This window comes from Pan troglodytes, chromosome 11 (assembly GCF_028858775.2).
Source record: "Pan troglodytes isolate AG18354 chromosome 11, NHGRI_mPanTro3-v2.0_pri, whole genome shotgun sequence".
Taxonomy (NCBI): Eukaryota; Metazoa; Chordata; class Mammalia; order Primates; family Hominidae; genus Pan; species Pan troglodytes.
In genome coordinates, this window is record NC_072409.2 from 26,733,191 (window position 1) to 26,753,866 (window position 20,676).

Here is a 20,676-nt window from a genome sequence, read left to right on the forward strand (position 1 = left end):
ACCACAGATTAGATGACTTAAACAATAGAAATTTATTCCTTCACAGTTCTGGAGGTGAGAAGTGAAAGAACAAAGTGTCAGCCGGGTTGGTTTCATTCTAAGACCTCCCTCCTTGGCTTATAGATGTCCCTTTGCCTTCATATATTCTTTCCTCTATCATTGTCTATACCCCAATCTCCAGTTCTTATAAGGATACCAGTCACATTGTATTAATGGCCCTGTTTAACTTAATTACCTCTTTAAAGACCTTGTCTCCAAATACAGTCACATTCTGAGGTACTGAGGATTAGGACTTCAACATAAGAATTTTGTGGGGACACAATTCAGCCCATAATAAGTGGTTAGAAGCTCTGAACTAGAGCCAGATTGCCTAGCTCTATCACTTTCTAACTGCAACCTTAATTGTTCTGTGCCTCAGGTTTTTAAAATCTACAATACTGGGATAATAATAGTATCTATAAGGTTGTTAAGAGGTCTACTAAAAGATTTGTCATAGGTCTGTGGCCAGAAGTAGCCAAAGATCACAGAGCAGTGTGGACAATCGTTGATCAATAGATTTGGCTATCAGTTTATTCCCATTAAGAGTGCAAGAGTCCTTGCTCTCTTATGGATGTCCTATCTCTAACAGAGGACATCCACTGACCTTGTTCACCTCTTGTCAATGTGGTCTCAGTAATGGGTGGACCAGACATACAGAACCAAGGCTTGATTCGTAAACTTGTTCAATACCCCATCATTATTGCACAGAATAGTCTGAAATTGTAGAATTGATATTGCAGGGCTAGGTCATTATATTCTAGTTTGAGCCAAAACTGCATAGCTTAATAGCCCAGCATCCTTGCCCTTTGATAGAGTCTGAGATAGCTTTCATTGCTGTCTTAAACCATGCAGCACACATGTAACTTAATGTTTTCTAAGATTGATTAGTCTGCTATCCTGGAATAAAGCCATTCCATTCCTCTGCTTCTTACGCCAGTTAAAAAATTGGGAACATAACCAGTACAATTAGTCTACTGTAAACCTAGAACTTAATGTGTCCTAAAATAACATATTTTCAGGAAGATGACAGTAAAGTCTACAAGTCTCTAATGAATTATTCCAGGACTGGAAACTGTGGGAACTGTGTGTGTTAGGTTTGAATTCTTGTTATAATTAGCTGATCTGCCAGAGGAGAGTGCTATTTGGATTACTGGGACCAGCTGGAGTCAAGGCTGTATAATTCATCACTGGCTGCTTAGGCTTCTATTAATGGTCTCAGGAAAGTGTCAAAGCATAAGACTGAGGGCCCTAAATATATCTTTATCTTCTGGCTAAGAATTATTTACATTTCTAGAGTAAATTTGTGCTATACAGAGTTCTATCATGAACTAAGAATTGTCCATATCAGATATGAGCCCTAAAAAGAGCATAGGACAAGTATGGAAACTACATATACTTTGTTTAAATACTTTTAGTTCTCTTGATAAGGTCCAAGATATTTATTTGCAGGACATATACTGTTTTTGTTAGTGCCCTTTTACTCTTTTATTTAGTCCATACACCCTAATCCATCTGTTATGACAGACTGGCATTTTTAGAAACAGAAACTAGCAGAAATTAGTATGATCTTTAATTTCAGTTTGATTTTAAAAGTATTTAAACCATAATAAGCTCTTTTTAATCACAAGTTATATGTCTATTGTTATAACTCAAATATCTAATAAGAATTTATGAAAAAAATCTTAACTAATGACTTATGATTTGGCAAAGTTAGAAAAAAAAGGCTTTCAAATTAGCTAATGGTTTTAGAGCCATTTGAAACAACTGAAAGAAGTTTTCCCCTCACTACTACATTTACCAGCAAGAGATAAATCACTTCCATTTGTTTGGCGACTGTAAAAGCTTAAAAATCCATATTTTAAAAATGAGTTTACAGTAGTCCCCCTTTATGCTGGGAGAATAAATTCCAAGACCTTAAATGGATGCCTGAAACTGCGAATGTTATTGAACCCTATATATACTGTTTTTTCTCATATATTCATACCTATGATAAAGTTTAATTTATAAATTAGCCATAGTAAGACATTAACAGCAATAACTATAGTAAAATAGTAAAATAGAACAACCATAACAAATACCATCCTCATTACTCTTGTGCTTTGGAGTTACAGAAGGGGTTACTTGAACACAAGCACTGTGATTCTGCAACAGCCGATCTGATAACTGAGAATGCTACTAAGTGACTAATGGGCAGGTAGTGAGTATATATAGTGTGGATATGCTGGGCAAAGGGATGATTCACATCCTGGGCGAGATGGTGTAGGATGGCATGAAATTTCATCACACTGCTCGCAACAGTGCAATTTAAAACTTATGAATTGTTTATGGAATATTCTGTTTAATAGTTTGGACTGCAGTTGAACACAGATAAATGAAACCGAGTATAGTGAACTCATGGATAAGGGGGAACTACTGTATATCTCAACTGTAAAACTAAAAACAAGGAGAAAAGGTGTTAAAATTTTTTTGAAAAAAAGAAGGAAAAATAACAAAGAATGTTATTGTAGCTTTAACTTATTTTTATGGTCCCAATTATTTTTATTTCAGAGCACAACATTTTGGCTGAAAATAATACCCAGTTAACAATATTTTTAGTGCCTACCACATATAAGATTCTATGCTAGATTTTATGGCCTAAAAAAGAAAAGTCTGTATGGCATAAGATTTTATTAAGCTACTAACTGACTGCTGACTTGTGAATATATTTTTATGAACAATGTATCAGATTCAGACATGCCTTCAGAAAGCTCCATTAAGAGTGAAAATGTGTGTCTATATTGGACATGGCTTGCTAAATATAACACCTTCCTTTCACTTTAAAATAGTTGCTTACAATCTGAGGTGTTGTCAAAGAAACCTTGGTAAGATTCAGGAATTGTCTAGATTCTCAAATTTTCTATCACATGACCAGATTTTTGGATTATGTGGGTAAACTGGATGCCTTAGACATAAAACCTAGCTTTCCACTGCCCTAGACTGTCAATTTAACTGGCAATACTTATAATTAGCATGCTCATATATGTTCCATATGAACAGAGAAACAGAATGCAATCAGTTCTCACTCAGGGTAGCAGGAAGCTTGGGACACAGATAAAGGGGTTTATGAATTAATAGTCTTTCCCCTACGAAGGCTAGTAGCATCATAGCTACAGATGAGCTGTAATTTACACTGATTGTCATGCTTATTTTCTCCCTTCTCCCCCCTCCCCAGTACCCCTAAACACACATACACAGACACACATCACTCACTCACAAACCCACCAAGATTGAAGGTCTTGAACTAAACTTTAGGACTCTGCCATCTCCAGAGAAGGACTTTTTCACAGTTCTGATCCTCAGCCAGTAGAGGATCCAGAATTTCTATATGGAATGGACTTGGGGACAGCAATTTTATAAAAATTTTTGTTGAGTTTGCTATGTGCATGGTAAGCATGGTAATTTTACTTAGATTGTATTTTTATTTTTGGTGGCATATAAGGTTGACGCTAGCATAGTTTATGGAGGGAAGTGCTAAAACTCTCCCAAGTCAGCCCTCTCTGGCTCCAGGTTCCATTAAGGGAGGTAGAGGTGGGAGTAATTTACAGTCAAGTAGAAACAATTGAGTTTACAAATTACCAAACTTTCCCAAGGATGGAGGAAGTGAGTACTGTGTTTGATATTTGGTCTGTAGAACTCGACTGCAGTTTACACATTTATAAAGTCAATTTGTCACTTGATTTTGAGTGTAAAAGTACTTTAAAAATACTTTTTAAAAATAAAATTTTGGGCCAGGCGCGGTGGCTCACACCTGTAATCCCAGCACTTTGGAAGGCCAAGGTGGGCGGATTACTTGAGGTCAGGAGCTGGAGACCAGCCTGGCCCACATGGTGAAACTCCGCCTCTACTAAAAATACAAAAATTAGTCAGGCATGGTGGCAGACGCCTGTAATCCCAGCTGCTCGGGAGCCTGAGACAGGAAAATCGCTTGAATCTGGGGCGGAGGTTGCAGTGAGCCAAGATATGCCACTGTACCCCAGCCTGGGCGACAGAGCGAGACTCTGCCTCAAAAAAATAAAATAAAATAAAATTTTATTATACAAAAGACTCAATATTATTAATGTATTAAACTTTAACTCTTTTTTTCAGTAATTTGCTTACTGCTGAAGAATCAGCTAATGAATACTACATGATGTGGCAATTAGAAAGATGTAGAAGCCCTTTGAACCCATTTTTGCTTACAGGTAAAGATTAATTGCTTTTAAGTGATAAATAGAAAGTATAGGTAAAAAGGTACAACGAGTAGAAATGTGGGATATCCTTTTTCTTTGACCATTTCTTAACAGAATATATAACTTCGCCTAAAGCTAAAATACCAAGATATCTTCCATAAGGTTCATTATGCTAGGTGCAGAAGTATATGACAAGATCCGGATCTTGCTGATTTTCTGGGTAATTCCTATACATGGGAGAAGGAAAAGAAAAGAAATGAAATACAAGTAGTACATAAAACTGTCCCATACAAGTAATTTGTATTTCCAAGGTTGTGAGTTATTTGTAAAAAAAATAAAAATAAAAAAAAATCTCATCTAATGTTAAAAGTTTTAGTTGCCCAAGCTTTCCAAAAAGGACATTTAAAAACATTTAAACAACGGCCGGAAATTAGCCGGGAGTGTCGGGGCGCACCTTTAGTCCCAGCTACTCGGTAGGCTGAGGCCCAAGAATCACTTGAACCTGGGAGGCGGAGGTTGCAGTGAGCCCAGATGGCGCCATTGCGCTCCAGCCTACGTGAAGGAGCAAGTCTCTGTCTCAAACAAACGAACATACAAAACAAAAAAAATGGCCGGGCACCGTGGCTCACACTTGTAATCCCAGCACTTTGGGAGGCCGACCCGGGCAGATCATTTGAGGCCAGGAGTTCGAGACCAGTCTGGCCAACATGTTGAAACCCCCTCTCTACTAAAAATACAAAAATTAGCTGAGCATGGTGGTGCACGCCTGTAGTCCCAGCTACTCTGGAGGCTGAGGCAGGAGAATCGCTCGAACCAGGGAGGTGGAAGTTGCAAGAGCTGAGATCACCACTGCACTCCAGCCTGAGCAACATGGTGAGACTCCATCTCAAAAATAAATAACATTTTAGCAAAACTTGTTTATAGTTTAACAAAATAATTTTGAGGTGAATATACATTTCACATGTGTATTCAAAATTTATCTGAGTAAGTTAAACTCTTGTCTGTGTCTGAACTACTCCATCACGGAAATGGAACTTTGGATAAGGTATTGTTTTAAAAAATTTTTAAATGAATCACTGAGTTGCATTTGGAGGCCAAAAACAAAGTGAAAACAGGAATCCTGGGAAGCAAGTAAGCACCAAAGCTGGCTTTCACTCCAAGCTTTCTATTAAACCTTGGAGACTTTGAACTTCTGTTTTGAGGTCGACATGTAGTGTAGAGTCAAGAAATATCCTACGTGGAGGGTCTGATAGGGGACCCCTACATAAAACTGGGAATTCAACAAACTACCATCAAAATAAGGGCATACAAAAGTAAACCACCATATACAGAAGGGAACTCCGAATAAATTTGCATATTTCTACCTTGGAGCTGGAAGAGAGGAAAAGAAAAAAAATTTCTCTTAAGTACTGCTAACCAGAAGGCAGCCATCATGCCTGGTTGCAGTCTGAATTCAAACCACCTATATACTTTTAAAAATAGTGGTGATTTAATTTAAAGTGGTCCCAGGTTGACAGTGCCTCCCAAACACATAGAGACAAAAGTAAATCCTTTCTAGAGGAAAATAAATTTTTTTTCTGGAAGAATGTACTTCAACTCATGCTTCAAAGACCTTCCACAAAGTTGAAAGAAACACATGCTAATAGACAACAATCACAAAATATATTGGCATCATCAGTGAGATACAGCAGAAACATTAGACATCAAAATCAGATCATATATTGAAATTATCAGTTACATAGTATAATATACTTTTAAAGCAAAAAAAGGGGGGAACAAGATGTCTTATATTATTTCTTGCAACTGCATGTGAATCTACAATTATTTCTATCTGAAAAAAAGGAATGGACTGTTGATATACACAACACAGATGATCTCAAAATAATTATGCAGAATGACAGAAACCACAAAAAATTCATATGGTATAATTCCATTTATATAAAATTCTAGAAAATGTAGTTTATAGTGTCAGGAAGCAGAACAGTGGGACAGGGGTTGGGGGATGAGGAAGATTAGAAGGGAGGTGTAAAGAGGTAGGAGGGATACAAAACTTCGGAGAGAATGGATATGTTCATTACCTTGATTGTGGTAATGGATTCATGAATGTATAAATATGTCAAAACTTATGAGACTTTTCACTCTAAATATGTGTAGTTTATTGCATGTCAGTTATACTTTAATAAAACTATTAAAAATTATACCTATTTTATAGAATTATTTAGGGATTAATTAAGAATAATGCATGTAAAGAAAGCACTTAGCACAGTGCCAGATGTTTTTTAGTAACTTGTAATTACTATTATTAATATTAGTATTTTTAAGTTTTAATTTCTTCTTAATATTACTGTCATTATAAAAGCACCATTCCAAAATTAGAGTTTCAAAATTTATAGTCCTAATTTCAGGTTGATGTTTATAATGCAGATAATAATATTAGGTAGTTGTGCTACTTCAGTTCCTCCATATGTTATGATTTCTCCCGTTTAGGCTAGAAAGTAATGAGGCAGTAAGCGCTGTACCACAATATCTAAGATGATATAGTCATCATAAAATCTGAACAAATGTTTCTTCTTGTTTAGGCTTATTATAATGAGTTAGAATTTCTAATTTAATAAAGCTTGTATTACTTCAAAATGTTAAACATTAATTTAATAATTGAAAATGGTCAAACAAAATAAGATTTCCTTCTACTAAATATTAGAATAATTTTAACTTTTTGATATTTTCAAAGAGTGAAATAAATCCTTTATGTGACTTCTACTGCTACAATAGCTTAAACTTTTACAAATATTAGCATCTTGAGACAAAAATACCAGCTATAACTTCAAGTTTCACTTATTTTCTAATGCATAAAAATGCATTTCATAAAGAAATTGGAGTGTGGTTCTGTTTATTGTGTTTTGTTTCTTTTGCTTTGTAGACTGTTTCTAACTATTTGTTTTTTATTTTTTTTAAGTGCCAAGAATTCAAGAGCCCCACAGCCAATATTCAGTTACAGATTTGAAAAAGATATTTTCTGTTAAAGAAGAAAGCCTTGTGATTAATCCGGAAAAGGCAGAGTGGTGGAAACAAGCAGGACTAAATCTGAAAATGATGGAAACATTGGAACATCTGAATACATATTTATGTCATGATAATTTGTCTTCTAATGACACTAAAATTGAGATATTTTTGCCTACGAAAGTGCTTCAATTAGAATGTAAGTACATCACAGTAAATATTAGTTATGTAAACATTTTCAGAATGTGAAAATGTTAGATTCTGGATTTCCTCTAGGTAATTGGGAAAATCACTAGGTTCTAGCATTCCATATAGGCCCTGGCTCTGCCAGAATTTATGACTTTGGATTTCTCTAGGTCCCATTTTCTTGAAAAAATGATGAATTTTGACTAGCTAACCCTAAAATCTTGTTATGTCCTAAAATTCTATAGTCTCAGTTTTTAAATTTCTAGCCATTTTCATTTAAAGTGACTTTGTTTCCTTTTATAAATGATTAAATTGCTAGCAGTTTCTTTTCACATTGGCTTAGACGCAAACCAGCATTTTGCAGTAACTGTTTTTTGACCTAACAGCTGAACGTTAGCATTCAATATCACTCTTTAACAATAGAGGATCTTCGTTTGTTACTTAAAAGTATACTAATTCATTTTTTACTGTACAACTTAAGAAGGCAAAAATGTCTTTTGAGTATCTATGTCTTGAGCTATTTGGGTTGCTATGTACAGCATTATATTAATAGTAAATTAAACGTATTTAGCATGAATTATATATTTTGTGTGTGGGGGGGGTTTGTTTTTATTGTTTGTTTGTTTGTTTTGAGACACAGTCTCACTCTGTTGCCCAGGCTGGAGCACAGTGGCATGATCTCGACCCACTGCAACCTCCACCTCCCAGGTTCAAGTCATTCTCCTGCCTCAGCCTCCCAGGTAGCTGGGATTACAGGTGCCCGCCACCATGCCCGGCTACTTTTTGTATTTTTAGTAGAGATGGGGTTTCACCATGTTGGCCAGGCTGGTCTCGAACTCCTGACCTCAAGTGATCTGCCCGCCTCAGCCTCCCAAAATGCTGGGATTACAGGCATGAGCCACCGTGCCTAGCCAGATTTGGGAAAGTTTATAGTTTATTATAGGATAATGAACATATTTAGAAATGAATTTTAGAAATTACTGTCTATGTTGGGAGATTGGTCTAAGGAGATAAGGAATCTGAATAAGAATTGTTATCAGCAAGGAGTGTTTCAAACACAGAAGACAGAACGATTTTTTTAACATATACCCAGTAATGGGATTGCTGGGTCGAACATAGTTCTGTTTTAAGTTCTTTGATAAATCTCCAAACTGTTTCCACAGTGGCTGAACTAATTTACATCACCCACCCAGAGTGTATAAGTATTCTCTTTTCTCCACAGCCTTACCAGCCTCTATTGTTTTTCGACTTTTTAATAGTAGCCATTCTGAATGATATGAAATGGTACCTCATTGTAGCTTTGATTTGCATTTCTCTGATGATTGGTGATGTTGAGCACTTTTTTCATATGTTGTAAGTCTTGTAAGTCTTCTTTTGAGAAGTGTCTGTTCATGTCTTTTGCCCATTTTTTAATGGGGTTGTTTTTTGCTTGTTCAATTGTTTAAATTCCTTGTAGATTCTGGATATTAGATCTTAGTTGGATGCATAGTTTGTGATTATTTTCTCCCATTCTGTAGACTGTCTGTTTACTCTGTTGATAGTTTCTTTTGCTGTGCAGAAGCTCTTTAGTTTCATTAGGTCCCACTCAGCAATTTTTGTTTTTGTTGCGATTGCTTTTGAGGACTTAGTCATAAATTCTTTCCCAAGGCTGATGTCCAGAATGGTATTTCCTAGGTTTTCCTCTATGATTCTTATAGTTTAAGGTCTCACATGTAAATATGTAATCCATCTTGAGTTAATTTTTATATATGGTGAAAGGTAGGGATCCAGTTTTAGTCTTCTGTATATGGCTAGCCAGCTATCCCAGAACCATTTATTGAATAGGGAGTTCTTTCCCCCTTGCTTATTTTTGTTGGCTTTGTTGAAGATCTGATGGCTGTAGGTGTGCGACTTTATTTCTAGGTTCTCTCTTCTGTCCCATTAGTCCTTGTATCTCTTTTTGTACCAGTACCCTGGCATTTTGGTTACTCTAGCCCTATAGTATAGTTGGAATCAGGTAATGTGATGCCTCTGGCTTTATTCTTTTTGCTTAGGATTGCTTTGGCTACTCAGGTTCTTTTTTGGTTTTATATGAACTTTAGAATAGTTTTTCCTAGGTCTGTGGAAAATGATGTTGATAGTTTGATAGGAATAGTGTTGAATCTGTACATTGCTTTGGGCAGTCTGGTCATTTTAACTATATTGATTCTTCCAATCCATGAGGATGTAATGTTTTTCCTTTTATTTGTGTCATCTATGATTTCTTTCAGCAGTGTTTTGTAGTTCTCCTTGTAGAGGTCTTTTATCTCATACATGCACTAATATGTTCATCACAGCACTATTCACAATAGTAAAGACATGAAATCAACCTAGGTGCCCATTAACACGGATTGGATAAAGAAAATGTGGTACCAATGAGATACCATCTCATGCCAGTTAGAATGGCGATCATTAAAATGTCAGGAAACAACAGATGCTGCAGAGGATGTGGAAAAATAGAAATGCTTTTACACTGTTGGTAGGAGTGTAAACTAGTTCAACTGTTGTGGAAGACAGTGTGGCAATTCCTCAAAGATCTAGAACCAGAAATACCATTTGACCCAGCAATCCCATTACTGGGTATATACCCAAAGGATTATAAATCATTCTGCTATAAAGACACGTGCACACGTATGTTCATTGTGGCACTATTCACAATAGCAAAGACTTGGAACCAACCCAAATGCCCATCAATGATAGACTGGATAAAGAAAATGTGGTACTTATACACCATGGAATACTATGCAGCCATAAAAAAGGATGAGTTTTATGTCCTTTGCAGAGACATGGATGAGGCTGGAAACCATCATTCTCAGCAAACTAACACAGGAACAGAAAATCAAACATGACATATTCTCACTCAAAAGTGAGAGTTGAACAATGAGAACACATGGACACAGGGAGGGGAACATCACACACCAGGGCCTGTTGTGGGGTTGGGGGCTAACGGAGGGATAACATTAGGAGAAATACCTAACGTAAATGAAGGGTTGATGGGTGCAGCAAACCACCATAACATGTATATACCTATGTAACAAACCTACACATTCTGCACATGTATCCCAGAACTTAAAGTATAAAAAAAAAATGTGGTACATACACAACATGGAATAGTACCCAACCATAAAGAAGAATGAAATCATGTCCTTTGCAGTGACATGGATGCAGCTGGAGGCCATGATCTTAAGTGAATTAACTCAGGAATAGAAAACCAAATACTGCATGTTCTAGTGGGAGCTAAACATTGGGTATTCATAGACATAAAGATGGCAACAATAGAAACTGGGGGCTACTAGAGGAGGGAAGTGGGGGAAGGGGTTGAAAAACTAACTATTGAGTACTATGCTCAGTACCTGGGTGATGGGATCAGTCATAGCCCAAACCTCAGCATCATGCAATATACCCAGGTAACAAACCTGCCCATGTACTCCTAAATCTAAAATAAAAAGTTCAAATTATTTTTTTAATCACAAAAAACTACAAATAGCAAATACCAAAATATATAACAGATGTATAAGTGCTCCTTGGGATAAATATATGATAGACAATTAACTGTCATCATATCCCTGTCTCTGTTTCCACTCATTTCTATAGTGTACTCCTGTGGCTCACTAGTAATATAACCACAGTGGTAACACAAATTCCAGGTTCAAAGGTAACCTAAGAAAATCTGCTTTCTTACTTCTTGAATATTCCTTATAAAAAGAACAATAAGGGATGTAAAATAAATTTTTTAGAAAGACAGAAGACAAAGATATTTGGTTGGCTAGGAAAGAGAACAGATAAACAGACAATATCAAGCAAATACACACCAGTCCATCTTAGGCCTAGATGGTACCCACGGTGGAATAAGAATGTTAAATAAGATTAGGTCAGGTTAGTAGACAAAGAAAAGGGAGAAGACTTTATGAGGTCTTGAAATATCCATATAATGTATTAAATCTATAAAACTATGTAAAGTCTTTATTGTGATTTGTAACTAATTTGAGATTAAAATAAAACATATCATTCGTATTTGATATTCTTGATATCCCATAAATTATTATGATAATTCTGAAGTTGGAAATGCTGTTGGAAAATGATAGCAATACGTTTGCTTGATGCAAGATTGCCACAAAACTTCAATTTGTAAAAAAAGAATGTTTAACAGTGTAATTAAATGTATAGCAGTATAATTCTGAAGTTTAAGTAGCAATAACTATATCTGGAACCCATGCCAAGTGGTCAGGGTAGGGGTGCTTAAAGAGAGAATAATAAAGGAAAATAATGAGAAAACTGAAATAATAAACAGTTTCTATTCACCTGCTGAACATACCAGATTACCACTAGAGAATATCTGAAAAGTGGCACTCGGATCTTATTCAGCCCACATATTATTGACTCATATGGTGTTTTAATTAGTTAACAACTTTTTTTTTTTTTTTTGAGACAGAGTCTTGCTCTGTTGCCCAGGTTGGCGTGATCTCAGCTCACTGCAACCTCTACCTCCTGGGTTCATGCAATTCTCCTGCCTCAGCCTCTCGAGTAGCTGGGACTACAGCCAGGCACCACCGTGCCTGGCTAATTTTTGTATTTTTAGTAGAGATGGGGTTTCACCATGTTGGCCAAGCTGGTCTCAAACTGCTGACCTCAGGTGATACGCCCGCCTTGGCATCCCAAAGTGCTGAGATTATAGGCATGAGCCACCGTGCCCAGCCAGTTACCAACATTTAAAATTTGGCAGATTTCACATATATAATCTGTATTTTGAATTTATTTTTTAAATTCCAAAAATTGGACTCAGATTCTGATATGGCAACAATTGGCTGGAGGCGTTAGCAGCTTACCACATTAGACAGACCATGCACTCTCCAGCTCGCCGTAGTTCCCAGGACTTACAAATTGAGTCCTGTTGTTACTTGACATCTGACCCTTTTGTCTTACATTTAGGTATAGTTAAGAGGAAAGTAAAATGTTTCTTATACCAATACCTCTAATAAAAGCAAAAAAAAAAGTTATAAACTACATTTTGGAAGGAAATAATACAAAGTTCATCTATACAAGCAAAGATTGTGATTTAAGCCATAGCCATACATTTTACTAATTTACATTCTTTAGTTGGCCCTATAGGCATTTGTTTTTTTTCCAAATCAATTTTATGAAGTATAATTTACATAAAATGAACTGCACCTGTTTTATTTTTATGCACTCACAGATATGGTTTATTAAGGGAAAGGACACATATTAGAATGAGCCAATAAAAGAGATGCTTATGATGGAATGTAGGAAGGCTCCAAATGTGAAGATTTCATTGTCCCCAGGATGCACTACTCTTTTGTCACTGATACATCATAATATACACAAATGTTGCCAATCCAGGAAGACTGCACCTATTTTAACTGTACAGTTTGATGAATTTTGACAAGTATATGCCTGTGAAACTACCACTACAATTAAGATGCAGAGTATTTCTATCATAAAAACGTTTATTTATGCCCCTTTGCAGTCATTCTCCTTCCATCCCACCTCTCCTCCTCACTAACCTACCCCCCTGGTCCTTGACGACCACTGGTATACTTTCTGTCACTATGTATTATATGTTTCCCCTATCCTAGAATTTCACTTACGGAATGAAATAGTATAAGTTTGTTTGTGTCTGCCTTCTTCCACTGAGCATAACATTTCTGAGATTCATTCATGATGTTGTGTATCACTAGTTCATTTATTTTTATTGTTAAAAAATTTTTCATTGTATGGATATACCACAGTTTGTTTATCAATTCCCCTGTGCTTTTCCCCCAGTTTTTTATTATTGTGAATAAAAGTTATAAATATTTTTGTGCAAGTCTTTTTGTGGAAACATGTTATTTCTCTCTTTAAATTTTTTTTATTTTTTAAAAATTAATTAGAGATGAGGTCTCAATCTCTTGGTCTCAAGCAATCCTCCCATCTGGTCCAGCCAAAGTACTGGGATTACAGGTGTGAGCCACCGTGCCAGGCCACACATTATCATTTCTCTTGAGTGAATATCTAGGAGTCAGATTGCTGAGTCTTATGTGTATGTTTACTTTTATAAATTACAAAGTAATTTCACCATTGCACATTTTCACCAGCAATGTGTGAGAGATCCAGTTACCGCATATCCTTGCTAACACTTGGTATTGGCAGTATTTTAAATTTTAATCATTCTAATGGGTGTGTTGTGGTTATTTCATTGTGGTTTTAATTCTATTTCCCTGCTGACTAATGATGTTGGGCATCTTATTACATGTTCATTGGCCATTTGTATATAATTTAAAAAAAAATACAGGCACATCTCATTTTATTGTACTTCACTTTATGGTGCTTCACAGATAATTGTGTCTTTTACAAATGGAAGTTTTGTGGCAATCTTGTATCAAGCAATTCTTTTGCAGCCATTTTCCAACAGCATTTCCAACTTTAGAATTATCATCATAATTTATTAGATATCAAAAATATAAAATATGAATGATATGTTTTATTTTAATCTCATTAGTTATATATCACAATAAAGACTTTACATAATTTTATAGATTTAATACATTATATGGATATTTGAAGAACGTGCTCACTTTGTGTCTCTGTCACATTTTGGTAATTATCACAATAGTAAGTATTTTTTTCTTATTATTATATCTGTTATAGTTATCTGTGCTCAGTTACCTTGATTTTAATTTTGTAATTGTTTTGGGGTGCCATAGACCCTGCGCATACAAAAAAGTGAATTGAATTAATAAATGTGTGTGTTCTGACTGCTCCACTAACCAGCTGTTCCCTCATCTCTGTCCCTTTCCTTGGCCCACTCTATGTCTGTCGAGACACAACGATACTAAAATTAGGCCAATTAATAACCCTACAGTGGCCTGTAAGTCTTCAAGTGAAAGGAGGAGTTGCACAACTCTCACTTTAAATCAAAGGCTAGAAATGATTAAGTGAGAATGGTATGTTGAGAACCGACCTAGGCCAAAAGCTAGGTCTCTTGCTTTTGGCCAGTTGCCAAGTTGTGAATGCAAAGGAAAAATTCCTGAAGGAAATTAAAAGTGCTACTTTAGTGAACACACAAATGATAAGAAAGTTAAATAGCCTTATTGCTAATATGGAGAGGGTTTGAGTGGTCTAGATAGATCAAACCAGCCACAATATTCCCTTAAGCCAAAGCCCAGTACAATGCAAGGCTCTAACTCCTTTTGATTCTATGAAGGCTGAGAAAGGTAAGGAGCTATAGAAGTTTGAAGCTAACAGAGATTGGTTCATGAAGTTTAAGGAAAAAAGTCATCTCCGTAACATAAAAGTACAAGGTGAAGCAACAAGTGCAAATGTAGAAGCTGCAGCAAGTTATCCTGAAGATCTGGCCAATATTATTGATGAAGATGGCTACACTAAACAACAGATATTCAATGTAGATGAAACAGCGTTCTATTTGAAGAAAGTGTTATCTAGGACTTTTATAGCTAGTAGGGAGCAGTCAATGTCTGGCTTCAGAGCTTCAAAGGGCAGGCTGACACTCCTATTAGGGGCTAATGCAGCTGTTGACTGTTGAAGCCAAAGCTCATTTACCATTCTGAAAATCCTAAGGCCCTTAAGAATTATGATAAGTCTACACTTTCTGTGCTCTATAAATGGAACAACAAAGCCAGAATGATAGCACATCTGTTTACAGCATGGCTTACAATATTTTAAGGCCACCGTTGAGACCTACTACTCAGAAAAAAAGATTCCTTTCAAAATATTACTGCTCATTGACAGTGTACCTGGTCATTCAAGAGCTCTGATGGAGATATACAAGAAGATTAATGTTGTTTTCATGTCTGCTAACACAACATCCATTCTGCAGCCCATGGATCAAGGAGTCATTTCTACTTTCTAGTGTTATTATTTAAGAAATACATTTCATAAGGCCAGAGCTGCCATAGATAGTGATTCCTCTGATGGATCTAGTCAAAGTCAATTGAAATACTTTTGAGAAAGGATTCACCATTCTAGATGCCATTAAGAACATTCCTTATTCTTGGGAGGAGGCCAAAATATCAACATTAGCAAGATAGAAAAAAGTTGATTTGAACCTTCATGGATGATTTTGAAGGGTTCAAGACTTTAGTGGTGCAAGTACGTAACTACAGATATGGTGGAAATAGCAAGAAAACTAGAATTAGAAGTGGAGCCTGAAGGTGTGGTTGAATTGCTGCAATCTCATGCCAAAACTTGAACAAATGAGGAGTTGTTTCTTATGGATGGGCAAAGAAAATGGTTTCTTGAGATAGAATCTGTCCCTGGTGAAGATTCTGTGAACATTGTTGTAATGACAACAAAGGATTTGGAATATTCCATAAACATAGTTGATAAAGTAGTGGCAGGGTTGGAGAGGATTGACTCCAATTTTTTTTTTTTTTTGAGACCAAGTCTCACTCTCACCAGGCTGAAGTGCAGTAGCATGATCTTGGCTCACTGTACCCTCCGCCTCTCAGGTTCAAGCAATTCTCCTGCCTCAGCCTCCTGAGTAGCTGGGACTACAGGCATGCGCCACCATGCCCAGCTAATTTTTGTATTTTTAGTAGAGACAGGTTTCACCATGTTGGCCAGGATGGTCTCGATCTCTTGACCTCGTGATCCGCCTGCCTCGGCCTTCCCAAAGTGCTGGGATTATAGGCATGAGCCACGCTCCTGACCTTGACTCCAATTTTGAAAGAAGTTCTACTCTGGGTAAATGCTGTCAAACAGCACATGCTACAGAAAAATCTTTCGTGAAAAGAAAAGTCAGTCAGTGTGGCAAACTTCATTGTTGTCTTAGTTTAAGAAATTTCCACAGCCACACCAACCTTTAGCAACCACCACTCTGACAGTCAGCAGCTGTCAACATTGAGACAAGACCCCCTAGCCGGGCACAGTGGCTTTCACCTGTAATTCCAGCACTTGGGAGGCCAATGTGGGAGGATTACTTGAGCCCAAGAGTTCAAGATCAGCCTCGGCAACATAGCAAAACTTTGTCTCTCCTAAAAATAAAAATAAAAATAAAAATAAAAGCCTGGCATGGTGGTACGCACCTGTAGTCTCAGCTGGTGGGAGGACTGCTTGGGCCCAGGAGTTGGAGGTTGCAGTGAGCTATGATTGTGGCACTGCATTCCAGCCTGGGCTACAGAGGAGGACCATGTCTCAAAAAGAAAAAAAAAGAAAAAAGACCCCCCCACCTTTGCAAAAAGTTTATGACTTAGTAAAGGCTCAGATGATCATTAGCATTTTTTGGCAATAAAGTATTTTAAAATTAAAGTATGTACTTGTTTGTTTAGACATAATGCTATTGTACACAATACACTGCAGTATAGCATAAACATAACTTTTACATTTGTACTGGGAAATCAAAACATTTGTGTGACTCACCTTAACATATTTACTTTATTGTGATGGTCGAGAACTGAACCCACAATATCTCTGAGGTATTCCTGTAACAGCTTTATCAAGATACATTTCACGTACCATACAATTGACTCATTTAAAGTAAACCATTCTATGGTTTTTAATATAAGCCCAGAGTTGTGCAATCATCACCACAAACCGTTTTAGAAAACTTGTACCATCCCCAAAAGAAATCCTGTACCCATTAGTGGTCACTCCCCATTTTACTCAGCTCTGGAACCACTGTTCTCTCTCTATAGATTTGCCTTTTCTGGACATTTTATATAAATGGAATCATACAATATGTGGCCTTTTGTGACACTTCTTTCATGTAGCATGTTTTCAAGATTCATCTATTTTGTAGAATATGCATATCTTATGTGAACTATTGTTCAAGTCTTTTGCCAAATTTTTAATTGGGTTCCTTTTCAAATATAGAGTTATAAGGAGTTCTTTATATATTTTGGATACAGTCCTTTGTAAGTTATATGTATTGCAAGTATTTTTTTCCATTGTGGCTTTCCTGGTAGGTAAGTGTTTGACCCATGGAGTAACTGTTACCTGCAAGGGTATGATTCATAAGCCTATCAGCAAAAGGGCTTTACTGGAATGTCTTCTTTGCTTGGTAAACTAGCTCCTATAGTAAGAAAAAGGGTGCTAAATTTTGATCCTTTTTAAAAATTTATTTTATTCAGACCAAAAATTGATTTTCAAAGCAGTAAACAAAGTGCTCGTAAAGATCAAATTACATTAATAAGAAACCACAACTAAAAGTTATTCAAATACCTAATAGAACACTTGTTTAGGTGTGGAAGTTACTTGTGTGTTTTTATTTTCTGTTTTCAGCATGTCTAGAACATAAAAGTCGTTCTTCACCTATTGCACTTATTGATGAAAAATCTACAAATGCTCATTTATCACTTCCACAAAAGAGTCCATCTCTGGCAAAAGAAGTACCAGATCTATGTTTTTCTGATGACTATTTCTCTGATAAAGGAGCAGCAAAAGAAGAAAAACCAAAGAATCACCAAGAACCAGTAAACAGAATAATCCAAAAGAAAGAAAATAACGATCACTTTGAACTTGACTGCACAGGACCATCTATTAAATTACCTTCCTCTTCAATAATTAAAAAAGCATCTTTTGAACATGGCAAAAAACAAGAGAATGATTTGGACCTTTTGAATGACTTTATTATGCTGCGAAATAAATATAAGACTTGCACCTCAAAGACTGAAGTCACAAACAGTGATGAAAAACATGGTAGGTAATTTAATAATATTTTGCCATAGATATGGTAGGCTCAAGGACTAAGTACATAATTTATTATAGAAGGCAAGGAGATAAAGTTCTTCTAGATAAAGTTATGTTATTTTTTGTAGTCAAGGAAAATGTCATTGATTCTTGATACTTCTTGTATACAGATAGATATGGGTATATAGGCATGATTTAGATACAGATACGTATGTTTCAAAAAGTCTAAAAATGCATTTGAATTTATAACAAAAGCCACTATTTGTAAAACTTGCTTTCTACAACATGGCCTTACAAATTCATAGTATCCTAACTTTTGTTGGTCAATTCTGCATTCTTTTTTCTCTTTTAGCTGTCAGTCCTGTCTCAGTATTTTAAATTATATTTTTATGTGTACTTGAAAGAAAACTTTCTGTCTACTTAATTGTTTCTTTCTAACATTACCTAACAGTTTCTGTTTGAGTTGTAACTGTCTTATATTCACTGCTTACAGCCACATCAAAGGCAATATAATGTGTCATATCATTTTACTTCTCATAAAAATAAAATAGGCATTCCAGAATAAGTTTGACATAGGTTACCCTGATGAAATAAATACAACAATATTTTTTTTTATTGGCTGCTATTGTTTATTCCTAAAATCCAGTACACATTGATGCAACCTAATGACTAGGGACATTGGAAACTTTTGATATTTATATATTGTTACATTCAGAAACACCAGAAATATTTTCTAATGATCAATTTGTTTGATAAATCCTATTCTTTCTTTCTTCATAAGGTTAATAATATTATCATAAATACAGGTATCTTTATGCTTTATAAAGCACTTTTACATATATTGTCATATTTGATCTGTTTAGAAACATTGTTGAGGAATCAAAGTAGGTAGTATTACCGCATTTCGCAGTTAAAGAATACAAAAATATTTATGTGACTTAGAGACAGTTAGGTCTTACTGTCTCATATACTATTAATAGACACAAGATCTTCAGTTCTTAATGTCATGATGGGTATATTTATTTTTCCAAAAGATGTGACAGCCTTTTATAAATCTGCTTAAAGTAATATTACTGGGGCTGGGCATGGTGGCTCACACCTCTAATCCCAGAACTTTGGAAGGCCGAGGCAGGAGGATTGTTTGAGGCCAAGAGTTTGAGACCGGCCTGAGCAACATAATGAGACCGCATCTCTAAAATAAGCCAAGTGTGGTGGCACACACATGTGATCTCAGCTACTCAGGAGGCTGAGGTGGGCAGATGCCTTAGCCCAGGAGTTTGAGGTTATGGTGAGCTGTCATTTTTTAAAAAGTAATATTACTGTGTCAATCAGTGCATTTCTCATGGTAAAAATGCAGAATAATATTTAAAGATTTCAGAATTTTGTGATCTTTTCTATTTCTACATATTCAACTTAAAGTTACTTTTTATGTAATAGTTTGGCCACCTTATAACTTACCTTACCAGATGACAATTCTGTGTGTAACTGAGCTTTTTCTAACCAATATTTGGACCATAATTCAAGCATCGCTTCTGCATAAAAATAAGCAAAATATAAATAATTATTTTATAAATGTGATACAAAAATAAGAATTTTTCAAAGATTTGTTATTCTCAGATTTGTTCATGTTTTCTGATTCTATTTATATTTGGTACAAAAAAGGAATCCACCCCAAAATTAACACTGACATCTTCTGGTTGCCATAGTGGTGATAATGGCTTATGATAGGGTATATTATCAACAGAAAGTGAGGGAAAGCAGCAAGAAATGAGGAAATGTAAAAAAGAATAAAAATAGAAAAGATCACAAAATTCTGAAATCTTTAAATATTATTTTATCTTTTCTTATTTAAAAAATTAGCCATTCATTTACTAAACAATTAAAAGAACATTAATGTTATGAGGGAATGCTTCTGTACTCCTGATGTTTCCTCAATTAAGTGTTAAGTTCCTGGCCTCTTTGCCTTTTTATACATCTCTCCAGAGGGGATGGAAAGAATGATCTGAATTGTAAGTCAAAATAATAAATTGGACATAAGCTGTGGGAATGGTTGCCCAAGAAGAACAGGAATTCTCCTTGGTTTTTCTATGTCCTGACTCTTTTCTGGGCAGTGCCCCTGACCTCCCCCGCCCTCCCTGGACCCAGTGGGCTATCCTATCCCAGTCCAGCATACCCTAGGACTGGGTGGGTAACTCTGTCTAATTCTGATGTTTAGTTAGCAAGCTCATTTGACTCTCAAACTAAATTCTATTCCCCAACTTAGCCTTTAATAGATCATACCAATGCACTCCAGCCTGGGTGACAGAAGGAGACCCTGCCTTAATATTTTGGTGTACATTTTACTTTTTGTCTTATTTTACAGTTAACTCAGAGGCAAGAAATACTATAAATTCTTAGACCCCCTCAAAAATTTTAATAATTAATATTATTTGATCATATCTATTCTAATTAGTTATGGTTAATTGAAAGTATTACTTGAAAATAGCATTTTAATCTAGTTTAGAATATAGTCCATTATTATATTTTTAACCATGTATGTAAAGATAGTAATGTGTTTCTGGAATTATTTTGTAATCATATT

General features: G+C 35.8%; 1 protein-coding gene across 8 annotated transcripts in view; it reads left to right on the forward strand.

Annotated features, from left to right (window-relative positions):
* SHOC1 (shortage in chiasmata 1) overlaps positions 1 to 20,676 on the forward strand; it is a 108,851-nt gene that overhangs the window by 49,318 nt on the left and 38,857 nt on the right. For all 8 annotated transcript variants that reach the window (XM_016961425.3, XM_016961426.3, XM_063788422.1 and 5 more), the window contains 3 exons: positions 4,165 to 4,259; positions 7,204 to 7,446; positions 17,688 to 18,104. In XM_016961425.3, the coding sequence (XP_016816914.1) occupies positions 4,165 to 4,259; positions 7,204 to 7,446; positions 17,688 to 18,104 (755 nt within the window). The remainder of the gene's footprint in view (positions 1 to 4,164; positions 4,260 to 7,203; positions 7,447 to 17,687; positions 18,105 to 20,676) is intronic.